Genomic DNA, 26,507 nt, shown 5'->3' on the forward strand with positions numbered 1-26,507 from the left:
GAGGGGGGCCCAGCAGGGAGGTGGCTGAACTGGTCCCTACTTAGGAAGACAGAGGCAAAGAAATCGTTAAATATGTTAGCTTTGTCATCTGGCGTGATGACTAAGTTGCCCATCGTGTCCTGCAGGGGCCCCACATTACCCGGGACCCTCTTTTTACCCCTATGTATTTGAAGAAGGACTTCTTATTGTCCCCAATCCGGGACAGGTATATCTTTCTAGCTGCTAATGCCAAGGCAGAAGTGATTCACCCCCCACCCAAGTGGACTGAAGAACAGCAAGCGTGAGAAAACGGACACTCGCACGAGTGTTGGTTATTCCCCCTCCCTCTGACTCCACCAAGCCCAGTGAAGGGGAAGGCACCTTCCCTGCTTCTGCAAGGTGATTCTTCAATGCAGTGTACAAGGGCAAGAGGCAGTCAGTTACTGGAACAACTTGAATTGCATTGTCTCCTCCCCTCCTTCCCCAGACAATGGGAGGCTGTGCAAAGCTGCATCGCGCAGGCAGCAGTTCAAGTCTGTTTGCTGCGAGAGAGAACAAAAAACAGCTCTTTGCTTGCAGCTGCTGCTGAAGCAGTAAGCGTTGCCCAGGTGAGCACAAGATGGGTCCATGCAAAAAGGGCTAGGATCCTGCACAGAAGCTGTCTTCACAGGGGAAGCTTGGGAAGGCATTTTAGCCTGCCCCCCATAGAGGTTGATACTTCTTAGTCTGATACAGGTGGGAACTCACCAAGTGTAGGGTTTTTTGAGACTTCCCCAAAGCTAGGCTCAAAGAGAACAGGGCGAAAAAGGGAGGAAGGGGAGGACAAAAAGAGGGAAATAATGATCAGGGGAGGATTTGCCATTGCAAACTAAGTTTACAGACATACTCCTGGAGGTGGGGGGAAGCTTTAATTAGCACAGCTCTTGGAGCTGTGCTAATTAAAAGCATCCAGAGTGTCTAGTATATAAGAGTCCCCGTGTTGAAAAATGGCAGCGGGTCACTTTGAACTCAAGCTCGTCGAGTAAGCTTTAATTTAAAGCATCCTGCTGCCATTTTTCTGTGTGGAGATGCTGATACACATGATGCTGGGTCTGCTGGAGTGCAGTAATTACCACGTTCCAGCAGACTCAATTAATCGAGTCTGCTCTGACATGCTGTACTTACAGTGCATTGGAGCAGCCTCCCTGCACATGTGCAGGAGCCCTGAACTCTGAAACGCAAGGCTTTTTTTTTTTTCTTCTTCTTTTTTAAACAAACCTAGCTTTGGTTCTTGTTACTCAAGGCTTCAACTGTCCAGCCCAGCCCTGAAAATAGAGAAACTGTGTCTGCACCTCGGTTACCCCCTTTGCCCAGCTCTACCCACTCAGCAGTGGAGCAAGCAGCTATCCCCAGCACCTGGCACTTTGCCATTTTAAGGATTGCTGTCACTCTGCACAACCCTGCACAGGCTTACGGAGGCTCATCCCATCCTACGAGCAGGTCGCAGAGTTCAAATCATTAATTTCTGTGGCAGAGAGAGTTTGACAGGCTCGATGCTGACATGAATAATGATGGATCTCCAGGAGAGGCCAAGCAAAACCTGCAGCTTAATCATAGAGAGAGAGTCTCTTTGGGGCATTAATGTAGGCCAAGTGCTTTCCATGCAATCAAACCCCATTTCCATTTCATGCTGCAAACTGTTGCCATGCAGCTGCTGCTCGGCACACTCCACCCCACCCAGAGGGTTACCCATCTGTTTAACTTTGCCTTCTCACTGCCTGCCATCCGCACACAATGCTCACACTCCCTCTCCCTCTAGTGTTACACGATGCACGACTGTTGCGACGCTCTGTGGCCTGCAGCATCCCCAATTCCCCCATGAGGCTGTGCACAGCCCCTCACTGCTCTGATGCACTGCGGCACTACAGTCACCACCAAGTTTCCCCCAGTTTGACTCAAAAGCCAGGCAAAGCTCTACAAAACTAGTGCAACATGAAAACAGTTGCTCAGGTTGGGACAGAAACCAGAACCCATTTTATCTGAGAAGTGTGTATGGTGCTCCAGGTTGTAAACTTTTAACAGAATCCAGACCAGGGGTGGGGAGGGGATGTGGAGGGCAGGGAGGGCAGAATAAATGTACATACGCTACGTATAACCATATAGTATTGTGAATCTGCTTCCTCTACCCTTCCTTTTCTCCCCCCTCCCGTAGCTCCATACACATCCCCAACCAAGATTAAATAAACTAATGATTTTGGGGAAAGCAAGGCCATCTGGCTAATAGGCACAAACTCTCCAACTTCTCCTGGTCCTCGCTTCACTATGGATTGCAGTCTGTCAACATCATCGGGACATGGGCTTCTCCTCCCCGCTAGCAAAGCTGCTTGGAACCAGCCTTTGCTACCTGATGGATTTTGCCAGCCCTTGCTGGGACCACGCTACGCTTTCTGGGGCCAGCTGGAAGAATGATATCCAAGTGTTGATCAGATCTCAGAGCCCATTCACAGCAAATAAAGTGATTGTTCAGAAGACAGAAAGAATGAGGGAGGGAGGGGGAATTTGACCTAGTTAAAGGGAACAACTTGATAGAAAAAGAAAAACCTAAAATGAAACAGGTCCTTCTGTGGACTCCTTTTAGGGTCTTTCCCTACACTGACCAACAGCCAAACTTGTAGCTTTCTTTCTAGTTAAAAGAATCAAGTCTGACCTTAAAATGAGTCAGTCCTTGCTATGGAAAAGGCATCTAAGCCCAGGCTGCAACCAGTTAGGGGTAAATCTTTTCCTCTTGGAACATTTTACTCATTAAAAAATAAAATAAAAAAATGCTGGGACTTTAAGATAATTGGATTTTAAAATAAATGCAATTATTTTATTCTCTTTGTGGTATGTCTCGAATGCACGGCTGTGCCTCCGAATTCACAGAGACCTTTGAAGGCTAAAATAGACCTTGTTTCTTTTTGTCCTGGGAGGCAAGGGGAGGGGAAGAGAAGGTGGAGTGGAAACAGCGTCAGGTTTAAAAATAACCACGCTTAGCCTGATGTTGGTACCAATTAAGTCAATGGGAATTTTGCTGACTTTCCACAGTAGCAAGATCTAGTTATACACATTTTCGCTCCTTTTTTTAGCGCCCACCTATGTTATCAAGGAGCGTGGCAGAAGAGCAGTTAAGGTGCCTCTCTCAGCAGCTCCAGGGGAATGAGTTTGGACCTTATTCTGGATCTGTGCCAAGAGCTACCCCACTCAGCACAGCTCTCAATGGGCAACTGGACATTCAAGCCAGGGAGTAAAAGGTGGATAAGTGTGATGCTGGCCACACTGTTCCCTTTTGTACCATTGGCTTACAAAAAAACCCCAAAAAACAACCAAAAAACCCCCAAACGGTAAACTCGAGTCATGTCAGCCAGGTCTGGTTTCAGGACATTCTGTTTCACAAGTCAGCTTTATGCTAATTACAAAGAATTAGCAAACAAGATAATTAAACATTTTTAGATCCAATAAAGTATTTCATTCCACTCGGAAATGAAAACATATTCCATTTTTTTTGGTTTGGCCAACAAAATGGGCAAACAAATCAATAATTTGCACAGTCCTAATGCAAAATCCTGCACAGTCTCTCCATTAAAACGTAAGCTTGCTTATATCAGTTAATCTTACCTTGAGTTATACTGATACAAGCCAAGTTCAAACTGAAAGAAAAACAACTATTCCAGCTAAGTTTGCTTTGTTTTGTTGTTTTACAGATATAGGCATTTGTAGCCCTCAATCCAGACAGGGCCAATGTAAAAAGACCTTGTTATTAAACAGACCGGTTTCACATGCATGTCCAGATTCAACTGCTGAGCTCATGATAGATTACAGGTTGTCTCTGCTTTCTACTTCCATTAGCTCCGCAGAACCAAGATGGCTAAGAGAGGGCGAATCGGACTGTGCTCCTTCTTGCACCTTTTTGGCACAACTGTCACGCTGCAGTCACTTAGACCAAACACATCTGCTAGCAATAAAATGGCTGTGCAGGTCCAGTTGGGGACATGATTTGGAGAAATAGGAAAACCATTTCTCATGAGAAACTGAATGCATTTGCTCTGGGAACCACCAAAACAAGCAGAACGTCGTGGCGCTATTTTCACCGAACCTTGTGTTTGTTTCCACGAGAATATTCTTCCAATACAAATTTCGTTTACTTGAAATACAAATTTTACAAAAGGCTGGTCTGAGAGTCAGGTTCAACCCAACAGCATTTACAAGCCGAATCCTTTATAAATGCACTATTTTAAGGACCAAACAAATCCATGGGGTGAGAACTAGATCGGGGTGGGCAATTATTTCGGAGGGCCGCTTACTGAGTTTTGGCAAGCCATTGAGGGCTGCATGACAGGAAGCCAGGGGCAGCTATATATTAATTTTCTACATTTTTTAGTGGCCCTGAGGGCCAGATAGAGCAGCCTGGCAGGCCACATCTGGCCCACAGCCTGCATTTTGTCCACCCCGAACTAGATGGAGGCAATGGATGCTGGAATAAGTTTGAGATCAGACCATTATCTGGCAAGCATTCACTTCTTGACTGCATTTCCCCCTTCTTTTTAGCCAACACTCCAACTCATTCAGAACTTTGCACAAAGGCAGCCTATGCAAAGAAATAATACTTCATGATCTTTCAATCACGTTTTCCTTTCTAGAGCCCTCTTTTTGTTGGTTTTGCTCCCTCCCTCCCATTACCACCCCTTTGGCCAAAATGTTATTTGGGTGGCTGGTTCTCTAGTTACAAAAGAGTTTGGTATTACTTTTGGATTATTATATAGAACATCTCAAGTAGTTTTGAGACTGGCAGTTTAAAATGATTAGGTCTAGCCCAGTAGACAATAGTTCTGCCTTTACTTCAATATTTCAAAGGAATCTATCCAATACGCAGGGACTCAGACATAATAAAAGATTAGTGCCAGGCTTTGGCACAGAATTGCACCTGCAAATCAGCAGGACTGGCTAGAGACAGAAACAACCCTTCTGTGCTGGACAAGGATGTTCTATCCACTCCCCCACAGCTTTGGTAACACAGAAAAGCACAAAAATGAAAGCTTTTCCCTTAGCTTCCTTGTGTAGAGAGGAGAGATGCAGAGGAGAAGTTAAGCATAAGCATCCCGAGATACAAACAACAGTGCCCAGAATTGTAGGTTCATGATTTCCACCCTCCGCCCCACCCACAGCAATGCATGAGACACATAAGATTAGAGTTTGAAACACAACATTTCATTCCTAACCCAAAAGGAGAGTCATGTAAAAATGCAGCCTTCACGCTCGCAGCTCTCAGGAGCTCTGCACTACAAGGGGAAAGGTACTCCTAACGAGCGTCCGTTGTGAATCCTCCTTCCAATACTCCCGGGAACCACCAGCAATCTGATGCTCACCAGAGCCTCTGCCAAAATCCTGCTCCCAGTCCTCAAATACCTGCTCCTCCCCGACTCCAACTTCAGCTCTCTCTCACTCATCCCTCCATCTGCTTCAGGAGTTAATCTGTGACAACATTTTTCTCCAAGTGCCTGTCTGTTTTCAATGTACTTAAACTGGGAGATTCTGTTGCTGGCAAGGCATTTTGCACATTTGCTCCTCTCTGCAAAAAATCACATCTCATATGAATGCTTCACACGGCTGGTCTTCCCTTGGGCAGTAGCTTGGGTTGTTCTAGGGATGCTTTGAGAAAGTTGGTTCACTGCCCAGTCCAGGTACATCCTGGTTGGATGGACTAAATTTATTCACCCCTGCTGTATCAGAGATGCAAATTGAGCACTCCGGTTACATATTTTAACATAGACCAAACTTGCTAGACTAGAATGCTGCAAAGCGTTTAATGTATTCGCAGTAACTAAGATAGAAAACATCAAGGCCTCTACTGAGAGACTGATGCAAAGTTATTAGCATACCAGGTGTCTTTGTCACAAGAATGACACTTTAAAGACAAATAAAAAAAAATGAATTCCCTAAATGCAAGAGCAAATCTTTAATTACACTTAACGCTGGTTTTATGCTGTCTTTATAAAAGGATAGGAAAGAGAAAGATGCGTCTTCCTCCAACTCAGAATTTGGTTAATGGAACATAATGGAAATTAATCTGAAATCGAGAACATTCCTGACACAAGAACGTGAGCGGATGCTACTGACAGCGCTGCTGGGATGAGACTGGGAAACTGACTGCTTGCTTCGCTCAGCCATGGTGCCAAATTAAGATTTCATCTGCTCTTTCCTCTCCACAGCACAACTTCATTCCCTCCTCAGGTCTGTGGAATGAGCCAGTTATTTCTTTTTATTTCCCTGTGACCAGTCTCATGAAGTCCTCGGTAGAATCCAGCGGAGCGGGGACCCATAAGCGTGTTTTATTCACAAGAAAAAAAAAAAAGTCCAGCACTGCATTTCTTTGTCTATGCATAAGGCATGGTGCAAAACCCTCAAGAAAAGGATCTTGCATGAATCCATGCAACCAGAGGTCTCAGCCAAGGTCCTGATTCAGCAGCCTTGTCCTGCAGCAGAGTACTCAAGTGTACGTGTGCAACTTTAAGCAAGTGCTTCAGTCCCTTTGGTATCAAAATACTTAAGTGTTCTTCCACTCAAGATGGAGAGAAAGAAGAGCTCATACATCCCAACATCAGACACACTGAGCTCCTGCCAACCCTACTGAAGTCAACAAAAGCTACAGGTGCTCAGAGTTGTTGGCAATTGAGTCATTAGTCCCCATTCTGGAGCAAGATCCCATTAGCATTCTCCTCTGGGCCTTCACTCAGCAAAGCAGTTGATGAGATTAACTTAAATGCCTGCTCAACCACTGCCTAGATGAGGATGCTAATGGTCTACCATTGTGGGGTAAGTACTAACGGCTTGATTTTCAATTGTGCCAAGCACCTGAAGTTCCCATAGACTTCAGTGGGATTTGTGAATGCACAGCCCATCTGGAAGTTGAGCTAAAAGCTCCTTCCCCCATGCTCATTAACTGGGAGCAGGGCCACCGCTGCCACGTGGGGATGGCACGGAAGTGGGTTTCCATTTATTTAAATAATGAATCTCGTTTGAAATCAGTTTAGTTTTTACACATCTCAGAGAAGGAAATCTGCTGCAGCAGCAATTCCCTCCTTGTCCTAATTAATTCCTAAACATCTCACAAGCTGGAAGTGCATGTTTTATGAATCTAGTTGACCTCCTGGTGCAGAAATGATGACACAGATGTTGCGCCTTCTTCATTACCTCATTATTCATATTACACCACGTTTCCAATAGAGGAGGCTGACGGTGTCAGATGTTGCCACCAAGAGGGAGAGAAGGAGGGAGGCAGCAGCAGAGCAAAAGCGCACGTTCCCCCAAAAGAGAGCACTACCTTACATCCGTCAGACCTGGGGGGTAGCAGGGGATGCAAAATGGCAAAGCTGGATAGCAGACACACTTCATTTCAGAGCAGCCCCTGCCCACGCCGCTCCTGGGGTCTCCGTGGAGACCTGCCTGGAGCAGCAAGAGCAGGGCGTGGGGCTAGGCAGGGAGCTGCTGGTGCAGGGATCTTGACATGGTGACAGCCTGGGGCAGGAGCCAGGGCAAAATCTATTGCCTGGATACCCCTGCTCATCGCAGGGTGTATGAGCAGCAGGTTGCAGCTCTGCCCTCCCCCAGATCCCGGGGTCTCCCCAGACCCACCCACTCGTCTCATTCTGGCTGCCGCCCCCTACCAGCTGCCTGGGTGCACGCTCTGCCCGTGTGGGTCCCACGGTGGGTAGGAACAGCAGCGGTGCTGGGGCAGGCAGTGGCAGCCAGAAGCTGCTGGGAAATGGAGTCTGCCCTGGGCCCAATCTAGCCCGCAGACCAGACTTTGCCCACTCCTGCATTAGACCCTTCCCACACTATAGCCAAGGACACCCTGGGGAGACTCCAAGGAGATCAAGCTTGGAATTACATGACTGGGAGAATGGCAACTCCACTGAGAGCCCCTCAACATGCTCAGAGCTGGCAAATAAATGTTGAGGCCTATGAAGGGAAGCAGCCCAAGTTAATGCCAAGAAGATGAGCATATTAACTGTGAAGGATCCTAGATGCTGAGGCGCAACTTAGTTTGAGACTTTACAGAGAATGAATCAGAGCACTTGCTCTGTACTACTGGACTGGCATCAAGTCCAGGAAAAGCAATGACTTACTGGATCCTGACCAGATTTCCCTTTACTCAGCACCTGCCTGCATGCAGAAAGTCACTCCTCTGCAACTTCGACCAGCATAATTAAAGTGGAAACACACACCCCCAGCTGAGACCCAGGTGCACAGGTAAAAATATGCTTATATAAAAAGGTACCTTAATCACTTCTGGAAAGGAGAATATTTGCTACTGCAGGGGCTCCCAACATTTATGTACCCAAGGACACATTTGAATTTAAAAGAAAAAGCAACGAGTGCCAATATGACTATTAAACTCATGGATATGCGTATGTGTATAGATTCGTTTGGGGAGGGAGTAGTAAACGCCACTCCATCACTGCGTCAGTCAGACTGACTCAGCCTCATTTTGGGGGCTGTTGCGTACAGCCTGTGAAAAATGTTTTGAAGTGTTGCTGTTCTGAGTTCAATTGGCAGCGGCAGCATTTTTTGTTGGAATAATGACTTTTACTGATCATGAAAATGTGCGCGGGCACCTGAATAAACCTTGGGGTGGTGCCATGGCGCCCACAGGCACCATGTTGGGAACCACTGCCCTACTGGCACCTAAAAGCATCCATTCCAGGGATTGTACTGGCATAGCTATATTACTAAAATCTCATAACCTAAGCAGAAGTTATACCTAGACAAAACTGTAGATACAACAGACCTTAGAGGAAACATGCAAAAGCCAAGGGGATCCCTCTGTGCTAGAGACTACAAAGCACAGGCACTTGGGGAAAATTTTAAAAAATAAATAAATCCTAGCACTGTTGCACAGTGTAAAGAGGACAGACAGGAAGCCATGTCACATACTTTTTACAGCAAAACTCAAAGCCAAGAGCCTATGGAGAGCTAGGCTGCTCCAGAAAATGCATGCAGTAGTGGATGAAAACGTTGTTGCAATACTGTATATAGGTGAAGCAGCAGATGAATGCACCTGTCAGGGAGAGTTGTGAATGCTGGAAGGAACAGCGCCTGAAAGGAAGGAACTTCCCCTTTGAAATCCCTCCCCCTGTTTAAGCACATGCTTGCGCTGTTGTAGGAATAAACCCAGGGACCACAGACACAAGGCAGCGAGGTGTGACTGTCACCATGCAGTGGGCTCGATGTTGATCTCACACCAGTAAAACTGGGATGTGGGTGGAGAGAATCAGGCCTACTAGATCTATCCCCAGACTACACTTCAGAGCAGGCAGAAACAGGATGCTAAATCAGAGTGAAGTGTTTAAGAGTGCACTTTATGTCCATCTCAGAAGCTGACAGAACACAGCCCCAATGACTGATCATTAGGGAAACATCAGGATACGTAAGAACGTAATAAAAAAAGTAACTGGTATAAATAAGAGCTGGAAAATCTGCTGGGAGAACTTGAATCCAGCAGCTAACTGGCTAATGCCGTTGACAGCCAGGAGAGTGTAAACAGAGAAAATATCTTATGAGGCTCGTTCGCTTTTTATTCCAGACTCTCTAGTACTCCCTAAAAGGAAGATGAAACAAAGCATTTGCTTGCTACATTTCTCTGAAGAGCCTAGCTCATCCCTGCAATGAATCCAGAGGAGTCAATGGGCAATTTGTCTATGCAAACGCATACCTGCACACACTCACAGTGCCAGCTTCTGATCTCGTATACACCCGCATAATGCCATTGACTTCAATGGACCTGCTCGATTACGTGGGCAGAGGCAAGAACAGAATCCAGCCCACAGAACGTTACCTGTTAACTTGAAGAGTGTAGAGCCTGCTGCCTCACCAGTTTTTTATCTCTTGACCTTTGCCAGCCCAGTTTGTTGGAGGGGATTTACCCCCAGGTCCCAGGCAGCGAGTTGAGTTGAATCGAGACAAGCGCAGGTGGCGTTTACCTGGAGCACATTCCTTCCCAGGAGCTGCACACCTGGGTGCATTCCTCACCTGTCTCACGTCTGCAATGACCCTTTGAACTCTGAACCCAATAAGCACTTCTCAAAAATGCATGATTTGGCCTCATGCAGTGCTCATGGATTTGACCAAGGCTGATTTCAGTCTGGACTTCCTTCTCCCTTCTTCATAGGAAAGTTTTTTCGTTGTTTACCATCGTTTAGGAGAGGGAATCTACTGTATTACTCTAGAATCCACTTCTTAGCTTCACTCAAGAGCTCCAGGCCCCACCGAAACAGAGAGAAAGGAATCCTGTCTGTCAAGTTTGACTTCAAAACATTCCTCACGAGCTTGCCCAGGTCAGGTAATAATTGAAACAACCTTCCTTTTGAAAAGATCTTTGCCTTCCAAATCAAAGACCCTGGAGCCACCTAATTTGTGGGCCAGTGCTGGTTTTAGCAATGGGACGTGCCTGCATGGTAATCAGTGTGCAAAATGGAAGCAACATAGCATAATCTTAGGGACGTCTGCCATGACCTGGGAGGGTTCAAATCTTTGCTCTATTGCGACGCCCTGTGTGCCTGACCTGAGGCAAGTCATTTAGTTCCTGTGTCCCACTTCTCCTCTGTAAGAGGGGAGTAAAAGCACGGCCCTACATCACACTGTTGTGAGGATAAACCCATTAAAGATAGCAAGGGCCTCAGACACTATAGCAATGAGGGTCCATATACATACCATACATAGACAGAATCACTGGGTGAAAGACTGAAAATGAAAAATAACTAGAAATCAGTGATTAAATATCCTCCTTTCATTGGCTCCTGCTGACCCTTCTTCCACCCCCGCTGGGGTCCCCTTTCTCCTTCAAAGGAAGGCGTGATTAAAGATAGCCTTTGGCCTGGACTGATAATGACCCAGAACAGCAAAGGAAGAGGAGAACAAGATTGGGGGGTGGAAATCTCTCTCGTGTTTTCTTTAATTCAGCAACTTACAGGGCAAGACTAATTAGTGGTTTTAACTGTTTTGACACAAGCAGCCCCAATAATCATGATAAATCATATCAGGCATATGCCCAGATCCTTGAAGTGACAGATGACAAAACAGAGTAGTGACAAGATGCTCTATCATGCAGGGAATCATTGAGTTAATGGAAGAATTATTGCTTTTGAAATCCACTCCAGTCCTATTGTGGGGAACATTCCAATTTATCAAAGCCAAATGAACATTAATTGCTGCAGCCTGGTAAGTTTTCGAGCTGCTGTGACCTTCATTGAATTTTAATCCAAAACAGATAAGATTTACTTCCACACAAGAGGAAACAACACAATTAAACCCAAATGACAGCTAAGATTATGGAAAAAAAAAAAACACAACAGGCGTAATGACAAAAATATTGATTCCTTTCTACTTGACACTGCGCAAAAAAGTAAATAAATAAAATCCTGCATTTGCATTTTCCCCCCTCTTTCTTTTCATTTGGGAGACAAATTTCAGATGCTCAAGCCAAGACGAAAGGGGTGGCAGACAGTAATGGAGACTGAATTCCCTTTAACTGCGGTAATTAATGTTATGTCTCATTGGGGAGAGATTAGGGAAAAAACAGTGAGGGGGAAAAAAACAAGTATTATTTTGCTATTAAAGATGCCCTTGAGCTGGGGAATGTTGCTAGAAGTTTGAATCGGGTAATTGTTGCACTGTATCCATGGCTTTTACAACAATGACTCCAATGCACTAAAATACCACATACTGCCAAATCCATCCCCTGCAACAATTTGTAACCTTACAGGCACTGTTTCATGCTCATCTCTTCTTGTTGAGTATATCTCCCTCTTCCCCATTACTGCCAGATCTCAGAACTGAACTGGATCTTCCCTCCACCCAAACCCTGCAAGGAAGTAGCCCACTGTAAACACTGAACACAATTAGCTCAACTTGGAGAATAAAAGCATTCCCCACTGTTTCACTGCATTAACAAATTTTTTTTTTCAAAACCACCCTCTCCCCCCACACGCGTGAGCATCAGAAGAATCTAACGGAAGTATAAAGGCAAAATTAAATGTGAAAGATGCCAAGAGTGGTTAATTTGAGGTATGATTCAATCATTTCTGCAGCTCATTTGCTCTTCATCCTTGCGCCCTCCCTCGCAACGTACGCCGTTCCCCAGCTCAGATCTGCACTGCAGCATTACAGAAGTTCCCCTTGCTTTCTTACTTCAGTTCTGCACTGCAGTGCTTGAAGTTTGAACTTGGAGCACCAGTTTCACCCCATACTTCACACCTGTAACACTCAAAACGTGCCAAACCTGAAACTCCCAGTTGCCACTGACCCAGCCTCTGGAACCTATCCTTTATGCTGCTGTCCCAATGCAATGTACACTTCAGCTTTAGAGGGACAGAACAGGTTACTAGAAAGCCATGCATAGACTTTACCAAGGATACATGTTCAAAATAAAGTTTTCCTAAGGTAGAGTTTTAGGTTGCAATAATATGCTCATCCACTGAAATTTCACCAGAGGACTCCAGTCCTCAAGTCAGAAAAATACAGAAAGCCCACAAGTAAAGTGGACCTTGACACACTGTAATTTAACTGAACATATGGATGCAGATAAAGTGTTATGGTTATTTAAATTAGACTAAAAGAAATATACAGCCTACACATGACAAATCTCTCTTTCACACAGAGGACAAAAGGGAAGATCCTAGCCCTGTCTAGGCTTGGTAAATAGGATCCACAAATAGGTCATGTAGGGTAGGTAGAGTTAGTAGCTATTCAGCTGGAAACGACTTCTGGGCAGTGTTAACATGTTTCCAGTCTGCGTGGAGAAGACGGATAAGGAAAACTGGGCTCTGCGGCACAGAGTAAAATGAGAGCAGAAAGGGTGTAGAAGAACCGTGAAGAGGTAAGAAGGACACCATCATTTCAGCTACAGGAACAAGGTAGCATAAGTGATGGAGTCATGCACGGGAAACAAAAGGTTAGCAGTTACTAAGTTATCTATGAAGTACATCAAACTGGGAGTAATGTTTTAGCTTGTCCCACATGTAGCAAATGATTGGATGACACAGAAGACAGAGCATGGGACAGTAAAGCAAAGCAACATCTCTGGGAGAAGTAGGAGAGATGCAACATGTCTGTCAGGTTGTTTCAGAGATATAGGCTTGGGGTAAACCAGGGGAAGCGTGCCAAAGGCTAACTGAACAAACCCTGACACTCAGCTGAAAAAGCTCAATTAAAATCAGTTTTAACTAATTGTAAAACCAGGATTTACACGCAATTCTGAGGCCAAAACTGCCACCCCCGCCTTTGTTAGCTCAAAATTGGGCCTACCTTCACTTAAAATGAATGACTTCAACAGAGAACAGGGAAGAATTGCAAATTTGTAATGAAGCTCCCAACTTGCTGAGACAGTTTTCACACAACTTTTCACAGACCCTAAAGGCTATTCCACACAGGAACACATCAGGATCAGACCTGTGCTCCCCTCCACTTCAGCCTCTGACCTTCCACAATGACTATGATTCAGCCACTTTGGAGGAAGGTGAAAGCATGGCACAATTTGGGCATAAGGGCATTTCTTACTCTCTCCCTCACTGGTCTGTAGTTGGTATATGTCCCGAACCACAAGCATTCATACTCCTCCTAAGAAAGTTGTGCCATTTAATCTGGCTGTAAATGGTCTCATTACCCACATAAATGCTTAATTTTTTTGACCTGGAATACCACAAGACTGTAGCAATAAAATTTACCCATGGGGGCAGGGCATATTGCCTTCCACTTCTATTAACGAAGCTCTTGTTTTTTTCTATTATGAGAAGCAGGTAATAGGACAGCTGCTGGCCTTTTTTAAATTAAACAGTTTTCTATCTGAAAATGCCGATTTATCACAACTGAAATTTTTTGCAAAAAAAAAAGTCTCAAGTTGAATAAGAAGGTTTTTCATATCAAGGATGCCACTTCTAGTTAAATCAAAGGTAACTCTGCATGTTAGGTGATAACTTTATCTACCAACCCTTAGACATGCACTCTCTCTCTGAGATGCAATGAATATTTTATTATTAATAATTAGTAAATAATTACTATTACATTATTTATGAAAAATGAAATCATTTCGGCAGATATGGCGGACCTTTCAGGAGTAAGTCTCTCTCAGTGGCTGCTCAAATCAATCCAAGTATCTGGCACTCTGCATGTTCCAAGTGAATGCCCTACCTGCAGTTGATATAGGTGGTTGCCATGTTGGTCTAAAAAGCAGAGGCAGGCAAAACTACAATGGCAACACTATACTGGGGCTTCCGTTTTTCACATACATCATCTTCATGTGAAGTTTGAGATGATCTTGGATTTCTTTTCAGTGCAGTTCAATTCCTGTCTCTATCACAGACTTTATTTGGGCAGTTAAGTTGCATTGGGTGCATTTGCACATGCCATTAAGGTGACGTGGTAAATTCTGGCACAGTTTGCGCCGGAGTCAGCTGCTCCCGGGTGCAGTATCTGCATGTGCACCAGGGACGGCAGCGGTTTGAGCTGGGGTGGAGTAGCCCAGGGCTGGCAGGAAACCGAAGGGGTCAGGCTCCAGGCTCTGGGTGGTAGCATTGTGCAGCAGAGGGGCTTGTTGGGGCATAAGAGTGCTAAAGTGCAGGGCTAGGTGGCAGATAGACCCCACACTTCACAACCCTTGTGCCCTGGCCAGCCCCTGTCACTGTCTACATGTGCCTTTTGGCAGATAAATTACTCCACTGTAGGATAGTACTGTCCCCAACAATACTGTCCCTACAGTAGAGTGAATTAGTTTACTGCATCTTAATACCAGTGCATGTGTAGACTGTGACGCTTTACTGCAAAGCCAATTAGTCAATTCTTGGGTAAAGCACACGTATAGACATACCCACTGTCTCTTTGACTCAGTTCTTCATCTCTGAACAGAATAACAGCAATCTCCCCACATCACAGGGTGCTGTGAATTTAACCACACTATAGGTTGTGAACTGCTTAGTGTAAGAAGGGACATATCAGTAACTTAAATGAATAGATTGAAAGGACACAGAAGACAGGAGATGAATTTGAACAACACTGCAAAATCAGAGTTTTGCTTCTCATAGAACAAAATCGAAGTTTTGTCCATAGTTAACGCTCTAATGTGTAGAAATAATCTTAAAAAATACTATGACATTAACATTAATCTCTGTGTATGTGGGCCAGACATCTGTAACGCTAGGAATTATTATAGTGACACCACCTAGATTTCTATATACTGTAAATGCAAAACAGAGGCAGTGGTAGCACCAGTTTCCATGCTCTTTCTTCTTGGCATAGATCTGACCTCCCTTGGAGAGAATACCGTTAAACATAACCACATTCAAGCCTCTTCCTTCCTATGCTGAGGCTCTACAAGGATGATAATCAGAAGTGCTGTCATGCTTTTGGGATAGACACATTTACAAACTGGAAACTCATCTTAGACTCACCAGCTTACCATCCATCAACACCACCCTCTCACTTCAATCTGGCTGCCAGCTGGAGTTCCCTCCCAGTTGGTTCTTCTTGCCCCTAGAATCAGTAGGTTCACCAGAAAAAGGAGATTTTACTTACCATGACAGAGATGTGAAGAATGTGCATCTGTTCCTCCACTATCTCCGAAGGCTCTTGGAGGGTGGGCGGCGTAACCCGGGACAGCTGCTCAGCACTGTTCATGGAAACGTGGAAGTAAAGGGTACCGTTCTCCAGCCATTGCTGCTTCCAGTGCACCAAGGAAATGTCAGCTACAGTCCCGGACATCTCTGCAACAACAAAAACACCCCGGCAGTTAAACTACCTGCACTCACAAAGGGGCTGCGCTCAAATGCAAGTCTCACGACAACATGTGCAGCCCTCCAACTGAACTGAACAAGGATCTAAGAGCCAGGACAACTTGGTCCCCTCCTCATCACTCCATCTGACTTACTGAGAGACCCTAGGAAAGGCAATTTGCCTCTGTCCCTCATTTTCTGCACATACAGAATTGAACTACTGTCCCTACTTCCCAAAGGACTGTGTATACTTAATTACTGGCTATTAAGTGTTTTAAGATCTTTGGAAGAGAAGTGCAACAGAAAGCCCAAGCAGAGCTCCATCTTTTCTATATGGCTAAGTAACATAAACCCAATCTTTTTAGACAGCTAGAAGACGACGCAAAGTGTGTGTGATTGTGCATGTGCACATGCGCGCACATACACACAATTAGGATTTGCAATGAAAGAAAGAGGACTTCGTCCCCAAGAGGCAAGGTGCCCCATGCAGTAAACTCATAACAAATATCTCCAAGGGATCAGAGATGCAATCCTAGCAGAGATTTTGCTGTCAGTCAAAAGAGGAGCCAAAGACATCTCCTGGTTTGACGTAGAAGCCAGAAAAGCAGAGATCAACCCGCGCTCATCTGGCAATTACAAAAAACAAACACTTTTCCATTGCTACCTTACTGCCACCGCAATTATGTTCAGTGCTGAAAATAGCCCCGGTCCCAGCATGGCAACTAAATACACAAAAGTAATACCAGCAGGAGGCAGCTGAATGCAAGCTCCCACCGAGCAGGGAAGATGCTGCAAAGCATTGCCCATCCTCCTAACCCTTGCAATTGTTTTTTTTTTTTAAGTCTCTCAACCACGGTGTCACAGTTCCCAGCTCTTGAACCTCACTTTATTTTAACTTCCACTGTAAACAGCCCAGGGCTGGGAGTGCCTCTTCAAATCGTTCAAAGACACCCCACATGCCTATGGCACCAGAAACAAATCATTAAGGGTTTGGGAATTTCAGACACCTTCTATTCAAAAGCAAAGCCCAAAAACACAGAATCAGTGACAAAACAGAGCCAACAGCTACTGCGCCTCAGCTTGTTCAGTCTTACCTGGCAAGCGCAGCATACCACTAAATGGGGGTCTTGAAAGCTCCATCACTGCCTATCAATCAGTCAGTTCAAATAACTGATTCTTCCACTTGCACCCAAACCAAAAACACCAGGAAAAAAGTCCAGATTGACTAAACACATTTGTTACTGCTGCTGCTGTTTCTCTGGCATGAAACGCAAAAACGAAACAATTTTGCCTCAAGAAAAACAGAATGTATTGGGAATCTGTAGTGAAAGCAAAGGAAACAAGTGGCATCTTCTACAATAGCTCTCACCGGGACCTGGGCAATAGAGGTGCAATTCCCTCCTGTGCTTGATGGAGTATTTGGCCCCAACCTCCCTTCCGACACTGCTCTTTTCTGTAGACTCTCAGGCAAATGTCTTCCCTGTGGGAGGACCAAGTAAAACTGCTGCGACATTATCACTTCTGCGGTTCTAATTCGATTTGATTTTTTTTTTCCTGCCAGTTGAAACTCTTCAAGCAATTTGCATGAATAAGTGTCCAAACTTGCAATTCTTTTTCTTTACCATTATTATTCAAATAAATTATTTGTCAAAAAAATAAATAAAAACAAACACACACACACACACACACAACTTCCCTCCCCCGAAAAAACCCAAAAGACAAAACCAAAATGAAAAAACCCTGCCAAGGCTTCAGCTCCAAGCAGCAGCAGTGAAAAGAGGAAGTGTTTGGGCAGTCTTGCAGGGTTGTGGTTCAGTAACGCCATTAGCAGCTGCTTAGGCTCGAGAATGGAGGTGTCTAATTCGCACTGCTTTCCATTTGAAGCTCTCCAGCAGCCCTAAGGTGAGAAGCTTGCGCGCTTTTGCAGGTGCTCTGATGCGTTCCGATTAGAACATGGTGGAGCAGGCTCGACCAATCAGAACACTCCCGTGTTTCAAAATGGCAGAAGGTGTGCTTTAACTAAAGCTCGTCAAACAAGGTTTAGTTAAAGCGCCCTCGTCACCATTTTGAAATGCAGGATGCTGACTGCATGAGACGCTGTGGGCGTTTTAATTCGAGTGGCTCCCAAGAGTTGCTGTACTTAAATGAACCCCCTCCTCCCCCGCCCCACCACCCCAGAGCATGTGTATAGGCTTCCTTTAATTTCTACAGAGAGCAATGGATCAAGGCCCCACCATTCAGCAAATAAACTTCTCTACTCTTCAGGGGGGAAATGGATTTTTTCCAGCCCCAAAAGCAGCATGACCGCTGTACCAAGGGAGACTGTCCCTCACAACTCCTTTTATCATTGGTTTAAACCAAGAGAGCGATTCCTTGCTCACAGAGGCGAAAGCAGAATCCTTTCCAAGGAACTAAATTTACCTGTCAGTCAGGCTTCTCCTGCCCCATGGCTGGCTGCATCCCTGGCTGCAGCCCAGCAGACAGCAGAGGCAAGGTTAGGCCATTATTGCAAACTCCTGTGCTCAGCACCTCACTAATTATTCTATCGACAAACCCAAGACAATGGCACTGTCACTGGAATCTAATTGGAGGGCAACTAGTTCCCCACAGCACTCGTTATCTCTCCCTTATACACACAACAGCAGCTAGTTTTCCCAATCACTATTCTGCGGCACATCCCAGTACTTAGAAAAAATAAACTCCTGACCAAGCGCAGAATACGTAAGAGGCCAGACATGCCCCTCAGAGGAGATGCATGAATTCACTGTCATGCCTCTGCCACCAGAATGGGTTTTCTGCTCATAACCCCTTTGCCTCCTGTAATATAAATAGCCATTTCCAGAAGCAAGCTCAAAAAACGGTGCCCCTTGCATTCACCCCCAGCTAAATCAAAAACTGACCCCAGAGCTAATGCTCAAGGACGCATAGTGAGGTAAAGCCTGAGACAGTCTCTAATAAAATAACAGCACCATGTTCTTATAGGACTTCCTTCATCTTTGTAAGTGCCTCCAACAGAAGGAGTTTGCTTCTCCCATAGGTAGACAGTTCCCTTTGGAACGAGCATAGCCTGATACTCCTTTAAAGGCAGGAAATGAAGAACATCCCCACGTCTATATAAAACTGCAGGAAGAGCTCAGGGAAACAAAGCTATTATGCATCAGGAGTATTAGAACCCACCTCAAGCTCAAGCTCAGAGAAGATGCCATGCACTCACTCACTAAGTAGAAACACAGCTGAATATTTGAAAGGCAGGACCTCCATCTGCCCAGAGCCACCCTGAGGCTATTCCATGACCCGAAAGGAAAGCATTATTTACAGGATCCACATGTACCTCTTGCAGCACAACAAGCCTTTCCAAGCAAGCTCAGGTAAGACGGTTCTGTCCACGCATTTTTCTATGCAAGGACGATGATGAAGAATCTGTGCCTGTGCCTCCCGGAGCCCAATGCTAAGGTGTAAGGGCCTTTGTCTTCTGTTAAGGAAGCGCAGAAGTGACTCCAGAATCAACCTTTACCTAGACTGCCTCTGTCTCCTGGACTTCTGCATGCCATGACTCAAGGTCAGAGCTGTGCATTTTGGGCAAGTTTGGAGGTTAGCTGAAATACAAGACTCCACAATAATGAGCCAAACTCCTGAAAAAAGGAAACAGGGCCTTTTGTAAAAGTTTCCTCCCAAAATGGCTTAAGCCTGGAACTTTCAGTTGATGTTTTATCGCACCGTTTCAGTAAAAATCGAATCCTGAGACAATTTCTGATAAAGATCAGACACGAAGTGCCACTTACCACAAACGCATAAACCTTTGAACAGCTTGTTATGCCTCAGCAGCCCCAGTGTCCCCACAAAATATGAAGGCCATAGAAGCTTCTTGCCCCACGGCTTTGCTGGAAAACCTGCTACTTCCATCAGATGAGTTGCTACAGTAAAAACAGATTACAGACTGCGAGAACAGAGGCATTTGGAACTGAAGCCCTGGGCTGTATGAGTGCTGGCAAGTTTTCCAGCTTCACATTTGAGCATACTACTATGCTGTCCTGTGTTTCAGTGAACTCATATCATCTTTACACTATCTACATTGTAGTTACAGCAAACTATATATATATGTTGTCCATCAGAGAGTGTAATAGCCTGCACCATCACTGCTTGTTATCAAAGCTTTCAAATAACTTCTGAACAAATTAACGGCATTTCAGCACTGAAGAGAATAAAATACTGCTAAGGCTTTGAATGGGCAGTAATGAAAAAGCATTAAGAGTCCACAGGTACTTAAAAAGAGTGTCTAGAAGACAGGAGAGTCTTAGCCTAGGTTCAAACATGTCTTCAAATTCTATCCTAACACAACTGAGTGTGCAACAAAACACCACTGGCACTAGCAAGGGAAACTTGCTGGCAGGCTGCCTCTGCCATTTCCTTGTCCTCCCCTGCCTGATTACATACCAAGCAGCTCCCACAAGGGAATGGAGTCTCAGTCTGGAAAGACAGTGGGCTTCACATGCACTTCATATGTCTTAAAGATACAATGGAGGATTCCTCTGTTATTCCCTACCACCCGATAGACCCCCTTCAGGACTCCCAGAACCAACTAGCCAGCTGTGCATTCATTGCTTTCCAAGGTAGGAAAAGTAAAGGGAGCATCTTATTCAGGGTTATCAGGGATATGCCTTTTCACTGTCTACACCCAGCCTCCTTGCATACACTCTTATGATTTTCCCTTCTTGTGCCTTTCATGCAGGGTAGCTGGGACCTAGAGTAGCTAGGCTCATGATCCCTAACCGTGCCTAATTTAAGGTGCTCTTCGCATCTGATTCCTCCTCCATTCACCCCTCGCAGAGACCACTGACAAGGTCCCTTACTATCTGTACCCTCTCTGCTGAACTTCTGGGTGGTCTCCTTGGCCATCCCTCACCTTGAATCCCAAACCCTCCCTCTTGTCCAGCCCCATGACCACTTGCCTCATCACCTTCCGGAACAGCCAAAAGGTTTGCGCAAAAGGTCCCTTCCTCTTCTCAGATCCTACAATACCTTCCTTTAACCCCAATTGCCTTCAGATGTTTTCCATCTTTCATCGTATCCCATTCCTCTGCTTCACCTACAGGTGTCACACAAATCTTCCTTCAACCCAGTGTCTCTTCTTCACCTTCCCAGACCCTAACTTCCATGCTCCACTTTTTGCTCCTCACCTGTTCAGCTTAATAGGTCCCACTACTCCCTCATACGCCAGCACCTTCTAGCTCTTCTCACACAAGCTCTGGTCTTTAAGCAACTATTTTCAAACCCTTTTCTTTCAGCAAACTTGATCTCCTCACACCATCCATTTTACCGAAACTCTTTTCCTGGAACTTACCTTTTTTAGGGTGACTGTATTTGAATCTTGGGGAGCACTGGATTTGCAGCTGAATAAAAAGGCTATAACCTGTGGCCTAGCAGAGCTGCTAACCACAAGGCAGAATGGTATGTTAAAAGTAACACTGCAAGATGCTTAGGCAAGCATTTCCCTAACAATATAGTAGTCTTGTGGCTCATTGTGTAAAAGAAACAGGATGCAAACCACCAGTTATCGTTGGAAGATAAAGCAGATTTTGCTTATGAATGCTTATGCTAAGTAGCCATTCTAACTGTGTCAACCATTTTCTGAAAAAAGAAGCAAGTGAGTCTGTGTGCTGTGAATAAGGTGAAGTCTTAGGGATGTGGAAATGGTGCAACATGGGACTGAAAAACAGACTGAAATGTGAAAGACAACATGTAACTGGTAACAGAATCCAAGATAATCATAAGCCAAAAGGTGAATGGTGACTGGTAAAGAAGCCTCCAAAAGCTCCCAGGCTTTGGTCGAAGTCCGCCCAAGCGACCGAAAGAAGTGGGGTCAAAGGCTTAGACATGCGTTCATAGCAAAAAGACATGTAAATAAGTGAAATACATAGGCAATTCCATGCTAATGAAACAAACAGTAAAGACAGGTGGAGCTTAAAATGGGAAGGACTAAGGGTGGAACAAAGGAGGGACAACAGTGGGGTAAATGTTAATGAGTATAAAACAAGGTGTATAAATATGGAAAAAAATTAATGTTCGGTGCAGCTCCCTGGTTTGTTGGAGCTAGTCTGAAGCTGTCTCCATTTGGAATAAAGCTGCTGATGAACAACGTGTACAGGTGATGCATGATAGCATCGATCCGTTGTCTCCTCAGTTGTTGGACGTTGCATGGAGTCGAGGTCTAACAACCTTCAGTTCACTTCTTCTACCTTATAGCAAAGGCTCTTTGGTGTGAATCTCAGCCTTATAATGTGAAGTACTAGGTACATTAATGGCAATGCACAAGGTGGTTGTTTCTTCGCTTGCATTTTGTTTGTTTGTTTAAAGAATAGCAATGCATCCTTCTCCCGGGTTAGGGATCATGGCCATTACAGTAACAGGAGGTCAGAGAAGATGATCCAATGCTCCTTGATGGCCTTAAACTCCTTGATTCTAAGAGAAATCAACTTGCAGAGAAACACAGCTGTTACTCGCCCTCCAAATATACCGTTTCCTCTAGTGGATAAGCACAGAAAACTCGAAGTAGTCTCCACATCTCTGTCTTGGAAATAGTTTCCAAATGCCTACACCAGGAACTGGTGCAAAGCCAGCCGATAGGTCGTCTGTTCATGAGAAAGGTCAGAGGGAGACAGGGAAAGCAGTGGAAAGACACCAGAGAAAGATCCCTTCTGATTGATTTTGTAATTCCATTTTCTCTTTGCCATTTCTACAGTCCTTATGTATAAACATTTCACTGAAGTCTTCAACTCATATTACAATCAAACTTAAAAGCAAAAGGGCCTAAATGCATTTGGTCGGGAACCAAGACGATTCCCATAAAAGCAGATTATGCTGACATGATGAATATAAAATGAAACAGCAGATATTAAAGTTGGAGAATTGTAACTTCATGCCTTCAGGCTCCAGGCCGGCTCAGCCTGCCCCCACCTTCCCTCCCCCGCTCTTTGTTTTACTGAAGGCGGAAAGCAAGCACTGATAACCTTTTCACCCTTCTCCCTTTTCCAAGGTAAGCTGCAATTCTTGAAATATTCAACAGCCCAACCCGCACTTGCCCTGCCACCCCTCATCCCCCTGCACAGTTATTTATCAGTTATTCTGGAGGTTACCAGCCTACTTTATCTGTCACCGAGTTTTTACAAAGCATGTTTTGTATTTAACTGGCTTGTTCTTTCTAATCTGTTGTGTATTTTTATTTAATTCCTGAAGGTCATTATTAGAATAAGCCGTACTACTGATGGCAGTTCATTTCTGTAACGCCTCCCCCATGAATAACCAAAATGTTTCTTGTGCTTCCCCCACCTTTATGCACAGATTGCTGGACTCTATCAGGTATGTTTACAGAAAGAAATAGTCCTTGGGGACGGGTGGGGGGAGCAGGCAGACAGCTCTAAGGAATTTGCAGCATACAGACCATGCTTCTCTTACCCTTAATCTACCACCTGCTATACAACACCAGGCCTGGGTCACGCCAAACAGCTTTAATGTCTCTCATCTGGACAACCGAGCATTTTTATCTACCAGAAAGACCAAGGAAAAAGAAAAGGAGAACGAATCTGGGGAGTACACTGTCTATAATATGAAGCTAAAAATATATAGATTGTTCTCACTGTGACTGTGACTAGTGGAGCTGACACTAGAAATTGCTTTGTATCATACCCTCCTGCTACTGGCCCCAGCCTCCTTCCCCACGGAGGGTCCTAGGAACGCTCTGACTCCTCATTAAGTATTAGTTTATAGAGGCTTCAGAGCTAATAATCCAAAATTATGCAGAGAGTCATAAACAGAGCGCCCTCCCATGCCCTTGCCAGCATGGAATTACTCCCTATGGAACAGATTACAGCGCTGTACTCAGATGAGTTGCCAAATGACTGAAGAAATGGGGCTTCCCCCGCATTCCCTAGAGGTATTATTCCCCGGCTAGACAGACCGAGTTTTTAGGACTTGTTTTATCCTGATGACCTGCTTGCCTTTTCCTTTGCTGAGTTTCCACACAACCTTATTTCCTCGGGGGCCTTTCTACAAACAGCACTTCCAGAGGGCTCTACAGTTTTATAGGTATAAACACAGTCAAAGCTGTGAAAGGTAAAAAGATCAGGAAAGAAACTCAAAGGTTTCAGAAAGGGAGAAGCTGGTGAGAGAGCCAGTTTTACCCCAGGACTCCTCATCACCTCCTCTATGTATACATGTAACCTTCTTCAGAGACACCTCCATCAGCTCTAAGCTCCCTCATAAACAACAAGCACTTAAACTTTAGCAATTAAAGCACTGGAAGAGAAAACAGGGACAGATCCCGAATACAAAGACAGCCAAGAAATACAAAAACTGAGCTCCTTTCTAGGGATGCACCAACAGAGATTTTTGGGGCTGATACCAATAGCCTTTTTTTAAGGAGGTGTATCAGCTAATACCGATCCAATTTCTGATATGCAGCCCAGCAGCTTGAAGAGCTGCGTGCAGCTGGTAAATCTGGTGTGGTGGAAGGGGAAGGGGGAGGGAAGGAGGTGTGGGGGGGCAGATCAAGCCCCCGGCGGTAAGGGAGGGCTGGGACAGGCACTGCCCAGCTGGGGAGGGGCGCAGGATGGAGCCGTGGCCTATCTACGGGTCATGGAGGGAGGTCCCACTGCTGCATGTACCCCAGGAGGGCACGAGGGGGGGTGCCCCCCGGATCTGCATGGGGTGGAGAAGGCTGCAGCTGTGAGTTGGGACTGGGGGCAGCACTGGCCTCTTCCTGGTGGGGGCTGGGCTGCACTCGGGGTAGGAAGCAGTGGCATCTGAAGAGAGGATACGGGGGGAGGGGGGGAGAAGGCTGCACACCCCAAATTCATCATAGCCCCCCTCCCAGTGCTGCCGCTGTCCACCCTGAGTGCAGCCCTAGCTCAACCCCTCCCCCCCGAAGTGCTGCAAAAAGCCCAGCACAGCCCCGACCCCAGCCCACAACTGCAGCCCTCCTCACCCTACCCCGCACAGATCCAGGGGCACCCCCCCATGCCCTCCCGGGGTGCGCAAAGCAGCAGGAGCTGCCCCCTCCTCCCCACACCCCCCGAACGGGCCATAGTTTTGTCCCACAACCCACTCCGTCCCAGCTGGGCAGCATCTGCCCCAACACCACTCTCTCCCTCACCACGAGGACCTTGTTCTCCCCCCCAACACCTCTTCCCTTCCTCCCACCCCTTCTACCACAACAGACTTACCCGCTGCATGCAGCTCTTCAAACTGCCTGACTGTGCTCCTCACCATCTACGTGCTGCGCTGTGGCTGAGCGCAGCACAGGCATTTATCGGCCAAATTAATTGGCCACATGAAGCCGATTTCCCATACAATAAATTTTCTTTACATCAGCGCCAATCTGATATCGGCCCATTGTATCAGTACACCTCTACTCCTTTCTGTAGATCCAAAATAAGTTTCTTGTCTCAGCCCACAGAGCTAAGTTTTCCGCCATGCCTTCAAGGTTGACCGGTGTTACAAAATGAGTGGGAAGGGGCGTGTTTGACCAATTAAAGCTGCCCTCTCTTTTAAATGAGCATTGCACCTAGACTATTCAGAACTTTATATGGAACAAAAAGTCTATTTGAAAGCCAACATGTCACAGTGCATTCCCAAATCACTCCAGGAGAAAGTGGTTGGGGATGAGCCAGACAAACCAGAGAAAGAAGTAACCATCCTACCTCCTGCCTTTATTTATTCTAGAGCAGGAGTTCTCAACCTTGCCAGACTCAAGGCACCCCTCGGAAAATACCAGTTCTTTGCTTTCATTTTTTTCATTTTTGACCGCTGCTCTACATAATTTTTCTGTTGCCAAAAAAATGAGACATACCACCACAGGTCTGAATGTTTTTTGACACTGTGGATTCCTACTTGAAATCTCTGCTTTTCTTTTCTGAATTGTGCATGTGTTTGAACATCTAACAGTGACAATATAGAGTGGCACTTTGCAGCACTCTTAAAACAACCTCATCTTTAAAAGAATCACTGTTGTAGAAGTATCTGGAGATCTGTTAGACACCCCAGCCTGTTCCCAAGTGGCACATGGGTCAGAAAGTCCCAGTTCAAACAGCTTCTGGGCTGCTAACATAGACCCTGACATATCTCCTGGCTGCTTCTCCCAACCCTCCAAAGTTCGTCTTTACCTGGCTTAAGCCTTAACGACTTGCTCTCAATACACAGCCATGCTCTTTGAGCTCTGAAAATGGAACAGTCATAGGATAACACAAGCACAGTGTGCATTTCTACTTGTACTTCCTTCGTAGGCCTTAAGGCACAAGCTAAGAAGCATCAGAACATAGCCCCAGGGTAGCCCATGAGACAGCCCTCGGGGAAGAATAATTCACCTAGTATTACCCTCTGGGATCTCAGGAGGAACAGATTCCCATACCAGAAGTGCAGGTAAGTCAATACCACTTCACAATCTACAACATCAAAGGCAGCAATAGAAGATCTAAATGTCAATACGGCCAATCTGTAACCATCCTCAGGAGAGGACATTCCCCTCAAATACTTCCTCCCTCTCTTTGGTTGTTTATGCCCTTCACACACACCCTGCAGTAGCCTCCTTGCCAAGCCCTCTCCCCTGCATTTCTCAAACAGTCCATCTGGTTGACAGTATCAGAGGCAGCACAGCGAATGCAAGGAAAACATGTCATTCCACCCCTTACAATGACTTTTTTGCCAAGAATCCTTCCCTTTCTCTACCCAGGCATTTTGGAAATACCAAAAATGGCTTTG

At 45.5% G+C, this 26,507-nt stretch overlaps 1 protein-coding gene across 5 annotated transcripts in view; it reads right to left on the reverse strand.

Annotated features, from left to right (window-relative positions):
• Positions 1 to 26,507, reverse strand: part of ASTN2 (astrotactin 2) — a 585,314-nt gene that overhangs the window by 475,950 nt on the left and 82,857 nt on the right. For 4 of the 5 annotated variants that reach the window (XM_019540647.1, XM_019540645.1, XM_019540644.1 and 1 more), the window contains exons 1-2: positions 24,974 to 25,034; positions 15,559 to 15,746 (exon numbers count right to left, since the gene is read on the reverse strand). In XM_019540647.1, the coding sequence (XP_019396192.1) occupies positions 15,559 to 15,746; positions 24,974 to 25,019 (234 nt within the window). In that variant the 5' untranslated portion in view covers positions 25,020 to 25,034. Of the gene's footprint in view, positions 1 to 15,558; positions 15,747 to 24,973; positions 25,035 to 26,507 lie in introns of those variants that run through there. The other variant, XM_019540648.1, reaches the window with a different exon arrangement.

Source organism: Crocodylus porosus, unplaced genomic scaffold, assembly GCF_001723895.1.
Source record: "Crocodylus porosus isolate Cpor-Errol unplaced genomic scaffold, CroPor_comp1, whole genome shotgun sequence".
NCBI classification, from domain to species: domain Eukaryota; kingdom Metazoa; phylum Chordata; order Crocodylia; family Crocodylidae; genus Crocodylus; species Crocodylus porosus.